The sequence below is a fragment of the Ambystoma mexicanum genome, chromosome 1q (assembly GCF_040938575.1).
Source record: "Ambystoma mexicanum isolate Mex_15411 chromosome 1q, UKY_AmexF1_1, whole genome shotgun sequence".
NCBI classification, from domain to species: domain Eukaryota; kingdom Metazoa; phylum Chordata; class Amphibia; order Caudata; family Ambystomatidae; genus Ambystoma; species Ambystoma mexicanum.
Genome location: NC_090922.1, coordinates 1,124,611,998 through 1,124,635,018, shown reverse-complemented (window position 1 = coordinate 1,124,635,018; position 23,021 = coordinate 1,124,611,998). Strand labels below are relative to the sequence as shown.

Sequence of the window (23,021 nt, the reverse complement as noted above, 5' to 3'; positions counted from 1 at the left end):
TCCACCACAGTTACATGGAAAATAGACCAGGACATAACTTACTAAAATGCGCCACAATTTTGTTTTACGTCAGTTAAAACTTGTCAAAAAAGCAATGTAATTCACAACAGCTGACTTGGCAGTGTCATTCACGTGGTGGCATAGAATGAGTGTACAACAGATCACTGGATATCAATGGAAATAACATTCATGTTGCAAGGCGGTTAGTAAAAAAATGACGAGGCCTAGTGAGAAATACATCTGCCCAACCATATGCTTGTGCATTAGTGCCAGTTGAACAAATACATTAAAAAACAAAGGTGACATTTCATACTTTTAAATAATGAAAAGAAACAGGCTAACTTTGGCAATTAACATTTTAGGCTTCTTAAACTGACATTTTACATCTAAAGAAAATATACATCAGCCAGTGCCGTGTAAAGGGCAGGCAGTACATTAGAATATAGGTTTTCAGATGCAACACGTTCCATTGCTTCTGTTGACATTTTCTTCTGTTAAACAAAGTCAGGGGTTATCTTGTTCAGTTGATTAGTTTTGTGTTGCCTATTGGAACGTCTTTTGCTAGGACCTACTAGTTAAACTTCTTCCGTTCTAGTCTTCAAGATGCCCTCACCGGACCTGTTGGCGCAGATTTCCTTTATGCATTTATGTGACAAGCCGTTGTAAACTCATAATAAAATCAACAGATTTCAAATGAAACAGCATTTTATATATTTTCTTAAAAGTAGCTAGGATTATTTGCTGGGTTTTGCATTTAACACAGAACCATCATAATTGAAACCAAGTATAGTTTAACACTGAATTCAAGTAGTGGTGTGCAACAAAGGGTGCAGAAAGTGATTTGTCACCACAAGAGTGTTCTAAAACACAAAATGAGCACCCTTGATGGAGGCATGGAATCCTGGGAGACAATCAAGATCCAAAGCTTTTGAGCAATAATCTCTGGTGCACCCTTGGATCCAGCTGGCTCATAGGATTCCATCTCCCATGCCAGGCACTGCCGCTTCCCCGCTCCCCTTGCCCTGATGACCACCGTCCTTCCCCTTACTTGCCGTACCTGGGCCTGCCTGCTCTCGATGTCTGCATCTCTGCTGCCGCTGGCTCTAGCAAGGGCTCCCACCCATTAGTGTTGTGCACATGAATGCATATCCTATCCTTTGCTGCCCCTCCCACAGCAAGCACAAAAAGTAAGAACTGCACAGGGAGGCCGCTGAGAATATATTGCTTGGCAGCCAAGTTGCAATGGGGCCTGCTTTGTTCCTTCTCCCCTTTTGGGCCCAACTGGTGCTCTGCCTACAGAAGCCAGTAGATCTGGAAGGTGCAAACAGCATCCTTGCAGGTGATCTAGGCAATTCCCCTTGTTGAGAGCCTTACCCCCCTACCACACTACCTTGCTGCGATTGAGACGATCAAGTCAGGCTTTTAGGCTCGTATCAAATAATGTTGCCAGTGCCTTCACACAGTAATGATTAAATGGGACGCAGTTTCAGGCAACGCAACAGTAGCATGGCAAAATCCATCCACCCGCTCATACATTTTGCCTAGTTCCAGTGGTCAAAGTGGGCGGGAGCGGCGCTCCTCTACTTCTTTTAATTAAGTTTTACCATTCCTATACTTTTATTTTAAAAAGAAACCGTTCCTGAACGGTTTTGTTTTAAAATAAAAGGGTAGATAGAAGCTGAAACTTGCACTTTCAGTGCAATGCACTGAACGTTCCCTTAAACAGCAGGCACATGTGTTTTGGGATTTGTATTGTGCATGGCAAGCAGCATGGCAATGGGGTTTGTGGCGGTGCAGACCAGTAGAGAACATAGTTCCACTACTTCTTTTCGTACACTTCGACCACTGCCTAGTTTAAGGTTTTGCATACACCAAATAAACTACCAAGATGGTAGCAATCGCTACTGAAAGACAAATGTCATCTAGTGTTAATCTACCATATGTGAGGGGTGGGTGGAGGCAACATTTCCTAAAGGAATACCATACACGATTTGTCTCCACTGTACTACCACACACCACTGTGCAAGTGTGCATATTGTTTAAAAAAAAAAAAGAAAAAAAAAAGCATTATCCTCTTGGCTGAGTATCACAGTAGGACCTGCCCTTTCAAAACCTGAAGTCACAAATTTTTTAGATAACTTTTAATCTGTGGAGCTACAACCCCTCATGTGTCTGGAAAAAGTGTCCTTGCCTATGTGAACTCAAATAATTACACAACTATGCCAGTGTTTCAATCCTGATTCATGAATGGATGTAGTACATTTATTTAATTGATTTTTTTTATAACGCACCTAATAACCGTACCAGAGTTCGGTTTCTAAGCGCGGATCCGGGATTTAAACCTCTGATGCTCTGCGTGGTCTTCCAAGACCAGCGCGTTGCCCCTGCGCTATCCTCGGCTCACCATATTTTAGAGTTCAGGGATCATAAACAACCCAACAAAATCGTTTCTAGTAATACTGCACTCCGTAAAAGTCATAAAGCAAACTGTGAAACAAGAAACCTGCACATGCTCTGGTCCTTCACAAGCAAGCAGAGACCCCAATACAACAGTAACGAATAGAGGCTCCAGCCGCTTCCAATGACTGGAAGCTATAATGGCACATCCTGCATTGTATTTTTCCTTATAGACTCATTTTCAGTGCAAGACAGGAGAACACACGGCCTGAAGCCCATACTTCACAAAATTGCCTCTTCCCCAAGGTTCTTGACATTTTCAAACTGTGATGGCGTTTGCATTTTCTGTCGGCAGCAGAGTGCACACTCTCTGTTTCTGCATTACCCTTTGTCCATATGACATGCGAGTTGAGCACATGTGATTCACTGACCGTAATACGCTGCTGCACATTGTTCGTCGTTTGATCGTTTCGGTTTTCGATTTTGTCAGCTTGTATTTAAGATTTCTCTGGAACATGATATTGAACATTACTCCAAATTAAAACCTTATCCCCGTAGTTATAATGGATACAACAAATGTGTACTAGATCTTTCAGAAATTTGATTTCAACATATACGAGAGCAATAAATCAGGAAAATGTTTTTTCAGTGATTTCGTAAAGTCCTCAAACTTGTAGCCAATGCCACATTCACAGTGGTGAAGAAAATATAGAAAAACATTTAAATAGCTACAATGAATTGTTCTTTAGGAGACGAGTTTTTCTCGGACTAGAAAAAAACAATATAGGGTACATAACATTTTGTTTGAAAACCAAAATAGCTGCAATTGAATTGATGTAGAATAGGACTTTGGTTTAGGAGTCACGTGCTGAAGACGATTTCCTCTATTTTGACGACACTCCCATTCGCTCTTTCATTTTCTCATACACGACATAGCTAATGCTGACTGCCGGAAGCACCTTCATGAAGTTTGGAGTGATACCCCGGTAAAGTCCAAATAGCCCTTCCTTTTCAACTATTTGTCGAAAGAGACCAACCATGTTGAGTTGCGGGGCACCTTCGATTGAAGCTGTGAAATATAAATAACATCATTAATACATTCAAAATCAAAATCTATTTGTGCAAATAGGAGTCCTAAAAAACATGGTTATTCTAATAAAATCTGGAGATGGGATACTTTACACGGAGCAAAATCATATCAGAATGACTTCACAAGACTTATGCCACCACTTTGGTGTACATTTATTTGTCCCTATTAAACAAGATCATCAATCACCAAGCCAAAACCCATCAATAACCAACCAAGAGCATCATCCATATGGCTATCAACTAAATCCAATGAGAGCTGGCCAGACATTTCCAGCTTCTTATAAATTTGTCCACCATCTCATAGGGAGGCTTCCAATCCCTTTTTCATAACTAACGCATCAGCTTGGGTTGGTTTGGTTAATATTAGACCCTATGGCTCTACCAAGAAGCTTCAGTGAGGGAGGTTGGTGCCATTTTGTCACTTTTGTGATTCCATGGGGAGCCATCAACCAAGGATTAATGTGTGAACAAGTTTTTTGAAATTACCCGCCTGGCGGTTCCCTTTATCTCACAAGGGATCCTTCAGCTTCCACTTCACCTACAGGCCACATCATAGGCGTGGATCTCATTTATTTTATTTATTGGGTTTTTATAATACGCCTATACACAATGTGTTTCAAGGCACAACAAGAAAAGAGGGTGGGGAGCAGGGAGGACAACATTTTTTTTAAATGATCAAACTAGGCCTTGTGACATTCAGATAGTGCAAGTGCAGTAAGAGAATTGGGGACGGGCTGTGAGAAAAAGCGAATGCCAGGGGAGGCCAGGTGGACAGAGCCAGAAGAAAGCAGAGAATGTAGGGGAAGAAAGCTCCACAAGCTAAGTGCGAGTTAAGGGGTTGGAAGGGCTGCAAGGGTGCAGGACATCCAGGCTAGTGTGGGGGAACACACCCGAAGGGCAAGTGCAGGTTAAGGGGAGTGGGGGAGGTGAGGGGAGCATGGGTAGACTGAAATTGGGGTTGGGGGTGCTGGTACTCTGTTAGATTCTGAATGAACCAGGTGGCCAGTCAAGAGGCAGGCGGGGACAGGAACCAGGTGGCCAGTCAAGAGGCAGGCGGGGACAGGAACCAGGTGGCCAGTCAAGAGGCAGGCGGGGACAGGAACCAGGTGGCCAGTCAAGAGGCAGGCGGGGACATTAGCAGGAGAGAGTGAAAGGAGAAGAGAAAAGGAAGGTCTTGAGTAGCTTGTAGAACTTCGGGAGATCTGGCCCAAGTCAGAGTGGCAGGGAGGCCATTCCAGAGGGAGGTACCTGCAGAGGAGAGAGTTCTACCCCCACTCTCTGCTCGGAAAAGCATCTGATCTGCAGAGAGTTAGAGCCAGACGATAGAAGGGCTCTAGCAGGGAGGTATTATGGGACAGAGAGTTGGATGAAGAGGTGCCCCAGGCCCCAGAAAGCTTTGTGGATGATGCAAAGGGTCTTGAACTTGATTAGTGCAGCAACCAGGAGCCAATGTAGACTTTAAGGCTGGAGAGAGGTGGTCCCTGAGCTTGAGGCCAAGGAGAAGTCTTGCAGTGCTGTTCTGGATTAGTTGAAGGTGACGAAGGGAGGAGTTATGCAGACTGAGAAAGAGGCTGTTGCAGTAGTCCAGCCTGGAGAGAAACAGAGCTCTGGAGACATAGAACTTCTGGGGAAAGGTGAGGAAAGCGGGAATGCCTCTGAGGAGGTGCAGCTGAAAATGCGCCTTCTTGGCAAGGCCTGTGATGTGTGGAGAGAAGGGAGTCGAAGATGACACCAAGGTTTCTTGCCTCACAAGAGGGTGAGAGGGGGTGGCCCATGTCAGGGGCTGGGGGGAGCAGAAGTCTCCATGAATAGTATCTCTGTCTTACTGGCATTAAGGCAGAGGTCATTAGCAGTGCACCATGCCTGAATAGCAGACAGGCAGTCAGGAATGAGAGAGGAAGAGGCGGGAAGATTGAAGGAGAGCTGTGTGTCATCCGCATAACATTGGAAGTTAGGAGAAAAGGTGGAGATCAAGTGAGCTATAGTGGCCAGGTAGATGTTGAAAAGTCAAGGCAAGAGGATAGAGCCCTGGGGGACACCTCAGGTGGAAAGTGAGATGGAGGAGAGAAAAAGGCCCAGTTGAACCTAGTAAGGTCGGTCAGAGTGGAAGGAGGTCAACCAGTCCAGAGCCAGGTCCGTGATGCCAAGGGTTGCATGATTGACCATATCAAAAGGCAGAGGAAAGGTCAAGAAGGATGAGAACAGAAGTTCAATTGGCTTTCAGTCAAGGACAGAATTCACCTTAAAACAACTTCCTTCGACCCATAAATGTCTCAATAACTCAGTGCCAAAATATCTAAAGGAAAAAATGGTAAATAAATTCTTCAACATGCCCTATGAGGACTGTCAATTCCTTCCGCCTAAACGTCCCTAGATTTAAACTTAAAAAAGCAGGGGGAATTAGTTTTCCAGTTCTCGCAGCCCAGTTGGGAGAATTCTCTACCTGTAACTTTGAGAGCCAATCAGTCTTTCTACAGCTTTAGAAAACGTACCAAAAGCTGGCTGATTATGAAAGACTCAACTGCAACATAAGCCTTTCCTTTTGTTCTGTACAGACCTCAATCTCTTTCTGGTTATCTTTGTAAATGGCTCACATGTATATATCTTATGTATCATACACCTAGCTTTGTTTTAATAAAGCATCATTTCCCTGTATTGTTCTTGCAACCATTGTGTACCTGTCCATATGTAACTTGAAAGTAAATTTCATATGTAACGCGCCCCGATACCGTCGGGTTTGGAGCGTTATATAAATAAAGAAACAAACATTAAAATGTTACATGAGAAACTAGACAAAGGGGTTACTAAGTAACCCCTCCAGCACCCTATTGTAAGAAAGTGTGTGCTGGGTCTAGAAAGTTACAAACGTAAGTAAAGTCAATTTCACTTTACTGCTCTTGGAAACAGTAGTTCAACCAAGAGAAGGGAAATCTGGAAGACTTCCCTGTGTCACTTCACTGAAGTGCTGTGTGACAATGTAAAAAGATGATGCCTATGGATTTTGTCAGAGTCCAGAACCAAAAGAAACAGTGTTCAAATCAATGAAAAATACATGAGTGAGGAAAAAGGTCTCACTTGCTCCAGGATAAAAATTAAAAGTTCTAAATCCAGCAAAAGAGCTGGGGGTCTCTAAGGTAGACGGGAATTAGCTCACATGGTGTCAGTCGTCACCGCAATTACCTAGCCATCATCAGTCACAGATATGGACTGCCTACCTTACACTCAACCAATCCATAACGGGATTCATCCTAACCTATCCCCCTGCTAACAACTTGTCCAACAATACCTCAATGAAATATGCCACAAGGATTTGATGCGCAACACTCCGATTCACCATAATCTTTAGGCTTCACCACTGACAGCACACTGATGGTCTTTCCAAAAGAAACATAGCCAAGAAGGCTCCAACAGCCTGGCTCCAAGTCCCAGACCTTCAAGAAATCAATCCTTTCATCCTGCCGCAGGACATCTGAAACTTACTGCAGGCCCTTGTGTCTCCAAAATCGATGGGCGAAATTCCCTCCTGGCAAGGATGCCAAGCGGTCACATGGCTCCTCTAAAAGCAGTCCACCATGCTGCAGCACATCTTATTTTGGGTGTACAAAAAATTGACTGAATCACCCTCGTCCTATGCGAACTACATTGGCCTGCTCTCCAAGCCAGGATACTCTTGAAGAATGCTTGCATCATATACAAAGCAGTCATGAGTAGCACACCAGCTTACCTGGCGACTACGCTCCACATATCTGGTGGCACACTCCTCGTGCGGCATATCGACCAACTGGCCTTAATCACAACTCAATTGCAAAGAGAGGACCCACAAACAATTCTCGTCTTGACAAGCACCCACCCTCTGTAACTCGATCCTGGCATCGGCTCCGAATACCCCCACAATTCTCCAATTTAACAAATCTCTCAAAACATGGCTTTTTCAACAATACCTAACCAAGGACTAATCCGACTGAGCAAACAGTGATGCACAGACCACAACTCGCAGTACTGCACTACTGTTGAAGATGCCAGCCCCAATGCTGGCTGCCCACACCTCGTACAACGCTCCACTGTTCTCTTGTGATAGGTATGCCCTTTAAACAATGTGGGTGCAGAAAGCTCACTTCTACAGTGATTGTTGCTGTACTGTGAGTGAGGTAAACTGATGAGACCATACAAATCGCAAAAGCAGGTGAAGAGGTTGATCACCTACCATTTAGTTAGGAAGGTTAGGCACACAGACCAATGTGACCAGGTTAATGTCTCCAGATTCCAGCACCTACAAATGGAGAAGTCTACAACATCTTGATTAGCTGAGATCTTCCATCTGAATAAAGGCTAACAGACCGCCACGCTAGGAGTCTCACCAATCTGTGAGATGTTGCATGCTCATCTGGCTGCCCAAATATCACTCTTGAAACCCCTTGTATCCTCTGCTTACCTTAGAAATGTGGTAATACACCCTTCTCTGGCGTCTTGCACACCTTACATAGTAGTGCTAGCTTTTTCTGGTTCTCATGCCCCACTGGTAACTGGCCTTCCAACCAGCTCAGTCTTCCCCAGCTTGATGTAGGAGCACTAGCCCCACACTCTCCCTGTGTCTTCCATATGTTCTGTGTAAACTGTGCTCCTACAGGGACAAAATGGTCCACTTTCATGGCGCAACCAACTTTGCCTCAGATCTCATATTTTAAGAACGTTCACTGGCCCGAAAGTGGTATGACAAGTGCAAGAGACTAGGTCATAATAAGTAATTCAAGAAATGGTGGATTAAACATATTTGAGAATGTCCTCAAGAACAGAGGTTGGTCTTTGTTTAATTATTTGGCCAATCACTTATTTCTTTGGCGACCGAGCACCCAATGACGTAAGTTTCATAGTTGCAAAATTCAAGCTCTGGGCATTTGCATAAAATAGATAAACTAAGCTAAAACATTCATCATTGTCTGTGCAACGGTCAGGTGTACGAATTCAACCATCTTTAATACACAGAACATTGGATCGCAGATGTGGAAATATGTTCTAGTAGTTTTTTCTATCACATGCACCAGTTTTTGGGCCAATTCATGTATCATGAGAAACTCTTGCAACCCTGAAAAATTAAATAAATTCAGTCTGAGCACAAGTTCAGCTGTATGATTGTTAGGCATAGCTTGCATGCAGTACCCTTTGGGACCACTACACAACTATGACAACAGGTGTAAGCAAAACCAACCTTTGGTATAAGTCTGTGCTACACAGTTTTTGGTAGCGGAGCTGAGCAGCCAGGCTCATCTCAAGAGAGAATGTGAGCTGTAATGAGGTTACACAGAGGTCTACAATCACAGGTATTCAAATACACTATTACACTCAAGCTTTCTTGGTAAACACTTATTAATTTATTCTAGTCAGTTATAAAACATTCACTAGAAGGAGGCAGTTAAATATCACACAAAAATACACTTCAGTACTTAACTCGTTAAGTTTCTGAGGCATTTGAATAAGAAGCAAAATGACATTCAGAATACTTTGAAGGAGGAACAAAAATGAATAGGTTCAGAACATAAAAAAAATTACAATTATTCTTAGACAGTGCAGATACTTTGAGTTCACCAGAGGAGTAAATGAAATTCAATCGGTTAGGCCAAAGTCAATGGACTAAAGTCTTGGATAGGTAAAAAACGGTTCTGGTAAGTAAACGGTAAAGTCTCTGTAGCAGTTCTCAGAAGTTGTTTGTAAGAAGAAGAAATATATGTAGGGTCACAAGGTGATTAGGCCTGCTAGTTACAAAAGTTTCAAGCACTTTCACGGCGAGAGGTAAGTACTCTGCCTCATTTCACAGTACCTTTCAAATGAAGAGAAAGATGCAGCTGAAGACTTCTGTTCCTGGCAGTTCCTGCAGATCTCGCTGTTCCCGAGCCTCAGTCGTGGGGACAAGAGGAAGGACGTCGGGGGACTCCTGCACTGCACTGGAAATGATCAAAAAGCTGGCACAAGCAAATCTTAAATTCTGGTAGCTGCAGTAAAGCACACACACTGGTGTCCCTCTCCCTGGTTATTCGGTTAACTGAAGCACTGAAGAAAATACAACCAGCTCCGAGAATGCATCTAGGTGGCTTAGTGTCGAGTTGATTGGTCCCTCCAACTCAAAGGGAGAAGTCGTCCTTGCAGGGCTTCTCTGTCAAGATGAACTTAGCGATTCGGACCTGCAGCATGGCTTTACCGGGTAAACCAATGGTCCAGGAGTTGCAGCAGCCGTCCTCTTCAAGCTAGTCTTCGTTCTTTCTATCCAGTGGTCGACTCTGCCTTCCAAGCCAAGAGACTTGCCTTTTATCCCAGCCTAGCTACCACTCACCCAGCAGGGTGGCTGTACTTGCCGGACAGTCAGCCAGCCAATCACGCTAGTGTGCATTTGGGTCTCCAAGGAGACTAAGCACAGGGAGTTTCGGGCACCTCTCTCACTTCCTGCCCACGCCAGACACTCGGGCACCAGAGGTGGTCTTCAGTCCTGAAGCCCGCCAAAGGCGATGGAACAATGGGACCAAACCTGGTTTGGCGCGTAGAGACATACTCTAGAAGGACCTTTCCAAAAAGAAACGTCGAAAAAAGAAGACCGGGGCCTGTTTAAACAAAGGGGGCTCAGACGCCATCTTGAAAAACATGGCACCCACGATTTAACGCTACTGGTGTTTGCGGTCGGGAAAAATCATGGTAGTTTGTTTTAACACCACTGCCATCGGCCATTTCGAGAGGAAAATGTAGCATTTGACTGCTACACGAGTAGCTAGACACAGGGGATACTAGGTAACCTCTCCAGCACTCTATTGTAAGATGGGGTGTGCTGAGTCTAGGAATGTAAAAAGACTAGTAAAGTCAATTTCACTTTACTTTCTCTGGGAAACAGTAGTTTATCCCAGAGAAGGTATTTAAACATTGGGAAAGCCTGAAAGGCTTCCATGTGCCACTGCATTGAGGGTGCTGTGTGACACATGCCTATGGAGTTGTCTAAAACTCCATTACCAAAGAAAACACAAGAGTAAAACACATTTCAAAACACGAGAGTGTGGGAAAAAGGGTCACACTCTCGAGGTAAAATAATCCTCCCTATGAAACACTACTGGTCCACGTGTATAATGTGCGAGAAATGCAGGAGCAAGCAGTCCGCCAACACCTTAGCAAAAATGTTTGTGTCAAGATTCAGCAAGGATATTGGGCTGTACGAGGGGCATTCAAAGGGGTCCTTATCTGTTTCAATATTAGCAGTATTACCGTTTTGCCCATTGTTGGGGGAGCCACCCCACCTTCATACTCTCGCCCCACACCGATAGCATATGCTGAGCCACGTTGGGACCCCACTAATTGTAGAACTCAGCCGTTATCCCTTCCGTGCCCGGCACTTTGGAAGAGGGCAGGGCACGCATTGCTAGGAGGATCTAGTCAAGTGTGATAGTGCAGCCAGTGCTTCCACCGCCACCTCACTCAGCACAGGCAGGGTTGCCTCCCTGAAATATTCCTCTAGCTCTACCATACACAGCGTCCCCCGTGATGCATATAGTTTCTCGTAATAATGTCAGAATGCATCCACTATTGCCTCCGGCCTCACCACCACCTCTCCCTCTGATGTCCTCGTCGCTATTTCCTTGTTCTCACTTGCCTGCTAGTATTATGCCCGGCCTTCCCTCCTCGCCATACCTATCGGCCATTGTTGTGTGCACCAGGTATTTAACCTCATGCTCTGCAATGTCGTTAAAGCAGTCCAGCACTTTCCTGAGTTTAGCCATAGATCCAGTACCACTTCCCTCATCCGACTCCCTTTCGTATCTCTTGGCTTCCAGCTCAGTTTCATTCACCCATCTACAAATCAGTTTTAACAAGCCCAATTCCAGAGAGGCAACCACCCTGAAGCACCACCTTGAACGCCTCCCATGCAGAGCTCCAGATTCTCACAAAATTAAGCCTTAACCAAGTCATGCACTTCACTCTTAAACACTATGTCCAACAGTGCTGCAGGCTTAAACCTCCAAAAGGGTAGAGAGAATACCTCCTGTTCCAGACACACTGACCAAAGGACATGTGAATGGTCAGAAAGCGTTCTAGGGAGAAGAAGACAGTCAAATGTTCGGTGCACGGGGGGGGCTAACCAAGGTGTAATCCAATCGCAATGAGGTACCATGCACCGTCAAGTGAAACGAATATTCCCTCCCTTCTGACCGGAGCAGCCTCCAGGCATCCAACTCAAGCTCACGCATGTCACTCAAAACCGCCTCTGCTGCCCTGGAGCGATGTCGCTCCCCCCCCCCCAGCCGATCTCTCTCCTCGGGTCAAGTGCGACATGGAGATCACTAGCCCACACAAAACTAGTATGGAGGAATTTGTGGAACCTACTTACTAAGGCCTCAAAGAACCCAGAGTCGTCCACATTAGGGCCATATAAATTGATAAATCTAACCATTGTGTTGCCCCAACACCCCGAGACGATGACATATCTCCCTTGCAGATCAACAATGTTGGTTGTGGGGGCGTGGCCAGAGAGCGTACGATGAGGACGGGATTCCTCTCAGCTCCCGGGGCCGCCAGCTACATCCTGCATTAATCCTGTGATTTTGGGTGGATATCCGAACAATAAAGACAGCTCAAGGGCGGCGAAACCTTGCTGCACCAGAGTGCTGTGCAGGAGGACTGAATCGGAGCACAGCCGACGAGAAAATCCCTGCTGAAAGTAACAGCGTGTGTGGGCCGTGCAAACCCAAAATGGCTGCCGCGCCTGGTGAGGGGAAGGAGGCGGCGTGGGGGAAGTGAGGCGCTGCGGCCGGTATCGCATCCAGACCGGCCTCCTTACTGGGCGCTGAGGCCACGAGGAGAAAGCGCTGTGCGGGGAAAGGTGCGAAAGTGACAAGCCGATAGTGTCCACCAGCCTGCAACCCACACTGAAAGCACCGGCGGAGACGGGCTTGGAGGCGGACTGGTCGGGAGCAAAGCCCGGCCTCCTTACACGCACGAAGCGGGATCCGCTGGTGTGGTGCTGCGCTGCCTGCCGGGGCAGAGGCAACATTGGACTGACCGCGGCTCTCTAAGTGAGCGGAGCCCGAAGAGCACCCTAGAGCGACGCCCCATGGACCTACCTGCCTGCTCGCCCAGTCACCCGCTGCCTCGCCACCATCGCGGGCGGACGAGGTTGAGACGGGCAGGGTCACGCGTGGACAGCGAGGCCCCAACCGGAGACACAGAGGACCCGCAACGGCCCCGTGCGATTGAGCTCCGAAACCCCTTCTCAATCGGAGCGCGGCTGGAAGGTAGCGGTCTCGGACGTGGGCAGACCACGCCACAGCGTCGCTGCCTTCTGCTCATAAGCAGACATTTGCGGGCGCTCCGTATATCGTAGAGCGCCCGCCGTCACCCGGTCTCACCCAGCAAGACACGCCGGTAAGGAGAGGGGGAGGTGGGGCAGGGCATTGAACCAAAGGCGCCACATTACGGGAGGGGAGACTGGACCCCCCTAGCTCAAGCTGAACACGTGGGCCTAAAGCATCGGCCATAAACCCACCCCACTAGACTGTCAGAACCGGGAACTGGGCACAAAGGTGAATCCTGGAATACAGGAAATGAATACCCCGAAAACGAACTGCCAATGAGGCAAAAGGCAACATAAAGGGAACGGAATCCAGCCACTGTGCAGAGGGTCTGAACAGGAATTGGTTTGGCCATTTGGGAAGGAAATAGATCCCCCCACACCCAGCTTGTGGCCGAAATATAGGGAAAGAGAGAAACGGAGAACCAACCCACCAGCCGATGACATCCACTGGTAGTGCGGTGCAATGCCACGAACCAGCAGAATATCATTAGCAGAGGTGTCCACGCAAAGATTAGGCACTCGCACAGTGAACTGCTTGCCCGGGAAAGCAACCTCCTGACAAAAGCAGCACCAAACGAACCACCCCAAAAGACGACCCAGAACTCTAAAAACTGCGCACTACATAACTACAACAAACCAGCAGACAGCTGCTGCAATGGGTAAGGATAAGGCACTAACCACCAAAAAGGGGGCCAACCAGAGCACCATGGAACAATTCACGACCACTACTCTGCCCCCACCAACAGATTCAGATAGACCTGAAGAGACACAAAACCCTGAAGAGTCCCTATCCCTAAGGGATGTGATGAATGCCATTGCCAACTCGCGATCCTCTATGGAAGTCAAAATGGATGGCATCACTACAGAAGTCTCCCTATTGCGACACGATCTCCAGAAACTCTCATCCCGCACTGGCGAGGCCGAGACCATATATCTGTTGTAGAGGATGACCTGAGAAGTATGGGCCAGCAAATGAACAGAGCGCTAGAATGCATTAAAGTACTAGAGACCAGGGTGGAGGAGTGAGAGGGCAGGTCAAGGAGAAATAATATACGTATTCTTGGGCTGCCTGAAAAGACTGAAGGGGATTCCATGGAGCTCTTCCTAGAAAAATGGCTGACCGACCTATTTGCTACCAAGACCGTATCGACACTGTTCTCAATAGAAAGGGCACACCGAGTCCCAACAGGCACACCAATACCTGGCAAACAACCGAGAACGGTGGTAGCGAAGGTCCTCAATTACAGAGATCGGGATGCAATATTACAAATGGCCAGACAAAAAGGGGAGATAACATAACGGCTCCAGAATTGGATTCTTTCCAGACTTCACTAGGGAGGTACAGAAGATGAGACAATCCTTTGACCCTCTCAAGAAGCGCCTACAGACACTGAACGTGAAGTATGGCCTCCTGTTCCCTGCGCAATTGAAGATATACCACAATGGCACCACAATACACTTTACTGATCCCAGAGAGGCATGGGCTTGGGCTGAGGGGCATCTGAAGGGAGAATGGAACGCATGCAAACGACAAGAAACAAGAAGGAACAGGCCACGCCTGAATGAGCCACCAAACGGGCTACCCCATCAGGAAATAGAAGCGAGACCCCAGAGAGAAAATGATTAACTACAAACATGACTGAGAGTTGAAAGAACTCATGACACCTGAGACCCATGCAAAAGATGTGAGCCGAAGGGAAATGGACCAAAGCTAAACGAACCCCCACAAGAACTATCCTACCAAGATATGGAAGCGATACCACAAAGTTAAGGCGAATAAATGAAAGAGCGGACAAAAGAAAATCAACGGAACGTAAAATTAAGCGATGACCACCTAACAATCATAACATTTGGCGAAATGAATGCTGGCGGCCCAAAACCCAGCATGGCACAACCCCCCCGAACAATTACGAAGTGCACACTGTGGTATTCCTAATACCAAAGACTACAAGTTGATAAATGTTTTGTTTAATAGATGACAGATGCTTCAGTTGGGGAAGGAGTATGGGGAGGGGGAATCAGGAGTTACACAGGTATCCAAATGACACCTGGCCCATCAGGACCACTTCATACAAGACATACTTGAAAATGGCAAGAATCAAACACCCACATATGGCAAGGAACTCAGTGAGCAATGGCTACAGCTGGACTTAGGGAAAAAAAGCTTGCCTTCATGACATGGAACATGAATGGCCTGGGAAATAGCATAAAGAGAAGACTAGTAATGCAATATATTAATCGACATGATCCGGATATAGTGATGCTAACCGAAACACACCTGGCGGGCACGAACTGCCAATTCTTCAAGAGAACCAAGTACAAAACAGCAATCCATGAAGGCTTCTCCATGGGCTCGAAAGGTATGGTGATACTGATAAACAAAAGAACCCCGATAGACATAACACACATAATTCAAGACCGGGAGGCAGATTTGTGTTTATGCATGGCACATTATGGAACCAAACCATAGCTACAATAGCGATCTACTCGCCCCCAGCAATAATGGCCCCTCTACTCGAAGAAATCACGCCGATAATAGTAAATAACCCAGCGGATACACTGGTGATGGGCGGGGACTTCAATGAGGTGATGAGCAGAATTGAGGATCGCACACATCAGAGAGGAGGAAATCCGACACGACCAACCAAGCTGGCCAGCTTTGCTTCGGCATTGGGCCTGAAAGATGCATGGAGGGACCTCCACCCAGGCGAGAAACAATTCTCTTTTCACTCGGGTGCACACGGATCGATGTCTAGGATAGACTATTTCATCCTCCCTGGTGTAAACATGCACAAAGTAATTGAGTCAACGCTGCAGCCCCGAGGAATATCGGATCACTCCCCACTCACGATGCTGCTTGAGACACAAAGGCTACAGCCCCCACCGAAGTGGCGATTGAATGTATACTACCTGGGATTCCCAGAACTAACGGAGAAAATCCAAGAAACAACCGCAACGTACTTTGAACTAAATCAGGATTCTGTGGACGATGCTGGAATATTATTGGAAGCATATAAGGCAACTTTAAGGGGTGAAATACTGAGCTGGACCTCAGCACACAATCACACCAGCAAGAAGTAGTAGAAGCAGACGCGAGACGTGCTGAGGAGAACCTCATAAGATCAGGAACGACAGATGACAATACATCTCTAAAGGTGGCACAAAAGAAACTATACAATGTGGCGCTGACATGCGCAAAACAGGCGCACAGAACTACACGAGCAAGGATATATGAAATGGGAGACAAAGCCAGCAAAATGCTGGCATGGTTGGAAAGGAGGGAGGACAGCCACCTCCAGGTACGGCAGATAGGCATCACAAACACTGAATGGGCCTCAACGGACTCAGGCATAGCGGAGGCCTTTGCAACTTACTATGAAACACTATATGCCCCACCGACGAATCCGCTGGACGCCACCATATTGGACTCAGCGACCATCCCAGCACTAAACGAAACCCAGAGGCTGAATCTCGAAGCTGCAATAACAGAGGAAGAACTGACGACAGCCATTTCCCAGCTACAGAATGGAAAAACCCCAGGGCCGAATGGCCTTCCAGTAGAAATATGGAAGAAAATTGGCACCGGAGAAGTGGCGCAACACATGCTCAAAATGTTCCTACAGACAAAGGAGAAAGGCATCCTACCACCGGACCTAAGAAAAGCCAGCATAGTAGTAATACACAAAGAAGGCAAACCTCCAGACGCATGCAGCTCGTTTCGCCCAATCTCTCTCATTAACACGGAAGCTAAAATATTGGCCAAAATACTGACCAACAGACTGCAAACAGTGATAACCTCCCTGGTCCACTCGGACCAATGCGGCTTCATGCCACAAAGATCCACGCGAATGAATATACGCAGACTTTACTCTGCCATTGAAAGATCGGCCACTCTACAGGACCCATTGGCACTGCTTACTATTGACTTTGAGAAGGCCTTCCACTCGGTCCATTGGGAGGCCCTGTGGCTCATCATGGGCAAAATGGGATTTGGAGAGCAATTCACAAACTTGGTCAAACTCCTATACAATGCCCCGATAGCAGAAATCAGAGTCAATGGCTGGTCCTCACGAACCATAAAACCAGGCAGGGATGTCCCCTCTGGGCAATGTTATTTGCACTCGCAATTGAACCACTGGCGATAACGCTGAGGGAGTCCCTAGATTGGGAGGGGTTCCACTGGGCACAGGACTGGGAGGACAGGGTGTCCCTATATGCAGAGGACCTCCTAATCTACCTTAGTGACCCAGCGATCTCCTGTCCCACTGTAACCAATATACTAAGTACATATGGAGCCTTTAGCGGGTTGAGGGTAAATTATGATAAATCCCTGATCTTTCCAATAAAGGGACTCGATGCAGCGACCTTAGCTAATAACCCATTTAAGATCGAGAAAGAGCAGTTCCGATATCTGGGGATACAAATCTCAACAGACCTAACGCAGTATATAGGGAAAAACCTGCACCCAGTAAGAGATAGATTCGTAAATGACGTAAAGCAATGGATGGCCCTTCTGCTCACCCTACTGGGAAGAGCTGCTTTATTTAAGATGTTGGCCCTCCCCCGGTTTTTATATGCCCTGCAGAACGCACCGCTATATATACCCCAAATAGAATTTCACAAAATAGATGAATCACTCGGGAAACTGCTATGGGGAGTGGGGCACCGACAAATTGCTCTCAGAACCCTACAGCGTTCAGTGTGGGAGGGAGGAATCGGACTTCCACACCTGCAGACGTATTACTGGGCTGCCCAAATGTCGGTGGTGGATGATAGCCTGCATGCCGCCGATCCAATGATACCATACAACAGAGCAGACGCCCAGACGGACCATGGAATCACCCCGCTAGAAAGCCTTTATCAAAAGAAAACCCGACAAGCCACACCCACAATGGTGGCTCAGAGAACGCAGATTTGGATGGATGCGCATAAATACCTGGGGTGGGAAGGGAAGGTCACATTGAAACAACCCCTGTGGTGGAATAAACACCTCCCGGACTTAAAGACATTCCCAAATGGGTAGCCTGGGAGGAGGCGGGGATACAGACATTAGAAGACCTGGTACAGGATGGCGAAATCAAGACATTCCAAGTCCTGAAAGACTAATTCAACCTTCCCATCACGGAGCACTTCCACTACATACAGATAAGGCACGCACTTACTGCAAGCGAAATAGACCTCCCAAATGTGCCAGAATGCACCCCGATCGAGAGGAACATAGTGATGGAACGAATTGGACACAAAGTAACATCCACAATGTACAATGCCATCAACTCGTTTGCCACGAAAGAACTCACGAGACTTAAAGAGAAACGGGAAAGAGATGTGGGTCAAATACAAGCAAAGGACTGGACAGTAGCACTTATGTACCCCCGGGAATCAGCAATTTCAGCCAGAATCAGCCTGTCCAGCTAAAAATCCTACATAGGATTTACTATCCTAGAGAGGCCTTGCACCAATGGGGAAGGGCGACGGACCCTAACTGCTTGAGATGTCACCATCTGAGAGGAACCTTCTTCCACATCCTATGGGAATGCCCGCGGATACAGGACTTTTGGCAACAATGCTGCGATAGGCTCGCAACAGTACCTGACCGTGAAATACCGATGGACCCCAAACCTCCTGATACTGGGAATAGATGCGGATATAGAGCTATCCAGATTTGAAAAACTAATGTTTGCAACGACTACGAGTCTCGCAAAAAGAAACATAGCCCAATTATGGGGCTCGCCCACACCGCCACAGTACGCCAAATGGGTAGTGGACGTGGACATGTGCGTCCCAATGGAGGCGAGAGTGTACACCACAAGAGGATGCCCAGAGAAAGCGGCCAAGATATGGCAAAAATGGGAGGACAACTGAAGGCACGCAAAGAACAGACTTAGGGACACTGAGCGCCGAACAGTGAACTGATATAAGCCATTGGAACGATCTCAAGAAACTCTAGATGTAACAACTTTACAATATATGCAAACATAAACCAGATGCCGGGAAGAAATGTATCCCTGTGTGTTTAAATGTTTAAATGTTTACATGGTTATGTGTAGGGACCAATTGTCAACTACTTATTGTGGTTGTGCTTGTTTATGTCCACAAAACAATAAAAATGTTATATAAAAAAAACAATGTTGGTTGTGCGGAAGCCCACGGATATGTGCACCAGCGTCATCACCCCTGCTGAGTATGACGAGTATGAGGAGTATGAGGTGTAGTGTTTAGTTTCCCGAGCTCCTAGCAAATCCCTCATTCCCCCCTGCCCACCAGATGAGTTTACTGCAGCAAGACTACCTGGCCCAATGCCCTTCACAGTACTGGACCAGCTTGCGGGACTTGCATGGGTTGTTGAGTCCTCGCACATTCCAACTGATCACTCTACTCGCCATTGTTAGGCTGGAGGCTGTTCAAGGGGCCTTGCCCTACCCACTTACTCGCCTGATTCATACGCCTGCTGCTGACCAATCTAATGAGGCGTGAATCTTTTTGAACTAACATAACCCAACTTCCTAAAAAACTGCCCACACACTTTCCCTAAATTCCCCCGTCCAACCCACCCCCACCCACACTGCCTAACCCCAATTTGCAGTGGCTTGTGCCCCCCCCACCCATTTACCCTCAATGACCAAATTACCATGGGCCACAGCCCAGGGGCGCCAGACTCTGCCATCCAAGTGACCACCACCACCCAGACCTCGAGGGGAGGACCTCCAAACACCACTTTAGTATGCAGCGGGACTGATGTGTTACAGTTTCAAGCGAACATATTGTATACCCATCGGGGAAAACACGCTAATGCCACACATTTAACCAGGGACCGATCCGGTCCAGCTCCCGAGTGGTGTGGGAGCTCCCCCCCAGCTCCAATCACCAGCCCCTTACTTGAGAGGCCCAGCAAGTTACTTGAGCGGGGATTCGAGAATGTCTTGCACCGCACCAGGGTCTGAAAAAAAGTGCTTAACACGCAGCTTTGACGACGGATATATCATGGAATATTGCATCCCACGATCCCAGAATACTCTTTTTGCCACCAGGAAGGAGAGGCAAGCTTTCTGGACAGCCGGCGGGAAGTCCGGGTAGAATGATACTCTAGCATTCCTGTAGGTAAAGTCCCCAAGGTCTCTTGACCTGCATTCCCGTAGGTAGTGTCCCGGTCTCAATAATTCAACAACATAGCAATTATCGGGTGAGGATTTTGACCAGGTCTAGGATCAGCCTGTAACACCCAATGCGCTCTCTCGAACAGGAATTGAGTAAGCAGTGGGACCCCCTGCAGAACCTCCTTGATAAAGTTTTCCATGAAGACCTACATGCTCTGCTGTGGGATAGATTCTGGACCCCCACCACCCGGATGTTGTTTCTCCGTGATCTTGCCTCCAGAGCCTCATTTTTATCCTCTATGGCCTTCACTTCCCTCCACAGCTCCCGGATCACCAGTGTCACTTCACTGCTTCTGTCCTCCAACGTTCTCACGCGATGCTCAACCTCAGAGATTTTCCCACTCTCCTTCTCTATGCGTTCCTGCATTCTGTCAACCTTGTACACCATCCCGTCCAGCTTTGTGTTGATGGATGCAAAGCCTGACCTCATCTCTGCCAGCACCAGGCCGAGCTCCAACGACATTTGACCCTGAGGGCGTCTCCTCTCGTCGGGCCTGAGAGGGGTGACTTATCAGTGGTGTCCCTAGACGCATTATCTTCTCACTCTTTTTTCAGCCCTTCCTTCTGGGTGAAAGTTAAGCAGGACTGCCACTTGTTTTGCTTAGCAATATAGCTCTCTGTAGGACGTGTCACTGTGGTTAAGTTCAATTTAGAAAGTATTCCCAACATCATTGAGTGTGCCTAATAGCGTCACTGTGGTTAAGGTCAATTTAGAAAGTATTCCCAACATCATCAAGTGTGCCTAATAGCGTCACTGTGGTTAAGTTCAATTTAGAAAGTATTCCCAACATCATTGAGTGTGCCTAATAGTGTCACTGTAGTATAGTTACATTTAGAAAGTGTCCCTAATATCATCACTGTGCTAAAGTTTAGTGGATGGAGTGGATATATCTCTATCTCCTATTTATGCTATGTATATGCTATTCATGCTATGTAGCTGTATCCCCATGCTAGCTGTATCACATATTTACCCTATCCATCCTGCTGCTTTATATACGTAAGCCGCTATGTATGCCCCCGGTCCTGCTCTCGTGCTTGGTCGCAGGCGCTTTACTGATAACCACCATATCACACTACTACGCTTACTCTCTCCTATACACCATCACTAAACTAGAACACAGCCATGCTATGACACATTCGGCCTAGCTTTTCTCATACTAACATGACCCCCACAAACACATCATCCTAATAAAATGCAGCTAGCTGAGTACATCCCGGCTAGCTAAGGAGTCTCCTCAGGCCTAACACAGCCAGAACTCAGTCTGGGTGTCCACCCTCCAGACCAAACACATCCAACTGATTTCCTCAGCGCCACACCCACTGCTAAGAAGCGGGTATCATGCAACAACCACACCAGCTGCACACATATTCGGTGCACCCACGCACCATACAACACTCTCTCTACTGACTTGAACTGTGGTTCCCGAGGAAGTTCAACCTACCAGCGCTTTGAGATCATACCAATGATACATACGGCGCTATATAAATGCCAAGTAACATAACATTTGGGGAATCTTGGATCCTCACTGAAGACCACAAGCAGTGCTTACCAGATCAGCAGAATATGGCCTCCTTCAACCCTATGTGAGTTTTAGGCTTCCTAACGGGCAATCCAATAGCTGCCTTCCTCTGCATCAACTTCCCAGGAACTACTGCACTCACAGTTTTTCCCCATCATGCGAGTCTGGAATACAAGCTTCTGCTCCCAGGTCAGGTTTGCATTTGCCTCCAAGTACCTTGCTACCTCTGGTAGGGTGGCAGCTGTGACCAGGTCTGTCCCATCTCCAAAGAACAAAATCCAGCAAGTGAGATAGATGCGGACTCCTGTGAAGTCTAAAATACTGCGGCTCCCAAGATAGCTCAGGCAGGAGCACGCAGCGGCTGATGGTGGGAGAGGCTCGCCAGCTACTCACGGATCTCCCGACCTCCTGATGCGGCTCTACACTGCGGAGGCGGGGCTGCCACTGATCACTCGCACCAGTTATTCTCCCCAAGTTCCAACAAGACAGCTCTCATAGTGTCGGTCTAGGAAAAATGGACACCTCTCACGATTGACGGCAAACGTATTTTGGTGGCCGAAGGCCAACCGTCTCATGTACGTAACGATAGAAATACAGGTTTCCGAGTTTGACCAATGAACGGCCATTATGATGTAACAAGGATCGCCATTTTATTTTCTAACGATTGCTCATTGCTTTCTGTTCCAATTGCTTCGCAGCACATTTCTGCTTACACTGCTCGACTGTTAACATTGTTGTCTGAACGTGAAAGGACGAGGCCACGAGGCTAATAAGAGTTCATTGAAACACAACGTAGGCAGCTACGGAGAGGAATGCCCGGCTCCCTCCCGAATGCAGCCTTGAAGCAGAGCAAGGTCTGGAATGTGACTTTCCCCGTATGTAGCTCGCTTACAAGTACAGAAGCACTGTGTTCAGTTCAACAAAGAAAAGACGTCTCTGCACTTGCAAGGTTGCATATTGTTACTATAATAGATATTTGAAGGTGTCATATTCGTCGGAAGTGTCCATCATCAAACAGAGTTCAAAGAAACCCAATAAAGGGGGGTGTTAAACAGGTCACAGCGGATTGTATGATATGCATTTTGTATATATGTAACTGATGTACGTAATTCACTCTCTTGCGTCCCTCGAGGTCTAGAGATACATGTCGCGGGGCGTGAGACCGAGTTGGCCAACTGAGACTATTTGCTTTGCAATAAACCCTAGCTTTTGGAATACAACCTCGTGTCTGGCGTATATCGTGTGTGGTGACTTGCCTTGTTTCCATAACGCGAGGGACCCCTAGGGGCCGCTTTCAATAGCTGCGGGAGGCGCAGGCATAGCAGGAGGGATAGGTCCTCCACAGTCTCCCCAGTATCCACAGCCACACTCCTTGTTAGGGAGAATCTTCATGAATAATTCCCTTCACCTTAGAGACCCCCAGCAACTTTGCTGGATTTGAGGACTTGATTATTTACCTCGTATTTTGAGGTGTGTTTTACTCTTGTGTTCTTTGATTATGGCGTTTTAGACAACTCCATAGGCATCTTTTCATGTGTG

The 23,021-nt window shown here is 47.1% G+C and overlaps 1 protein-coding gene across 1 annotated transcript in view; it reads right to left on the bottom strand.

The window, feature by feature from the left end:
- Window positions 1–3,122: 3,122 nt before the first annotated feature.
- Window positions 3,123–23,021, bottom strand: part of SLC25A24 (solute carrier family 25 member 24) — a 220,045-nt gene continuing 200,146 nt past the window's right edge. Inside the window, exon 10 of the mRNA XM_069641872.1 lies at window positions 3,123–3,466. Within this exon, the coding sequence (XP_069497973.1) occupies window positions 3,282–3,466 (185 nt within the window). The 3' untranslated portion in view covers window positions 3,123–3,281. The remainder of the gene's footprint in view (window positions 3,467–23,021) is intronic.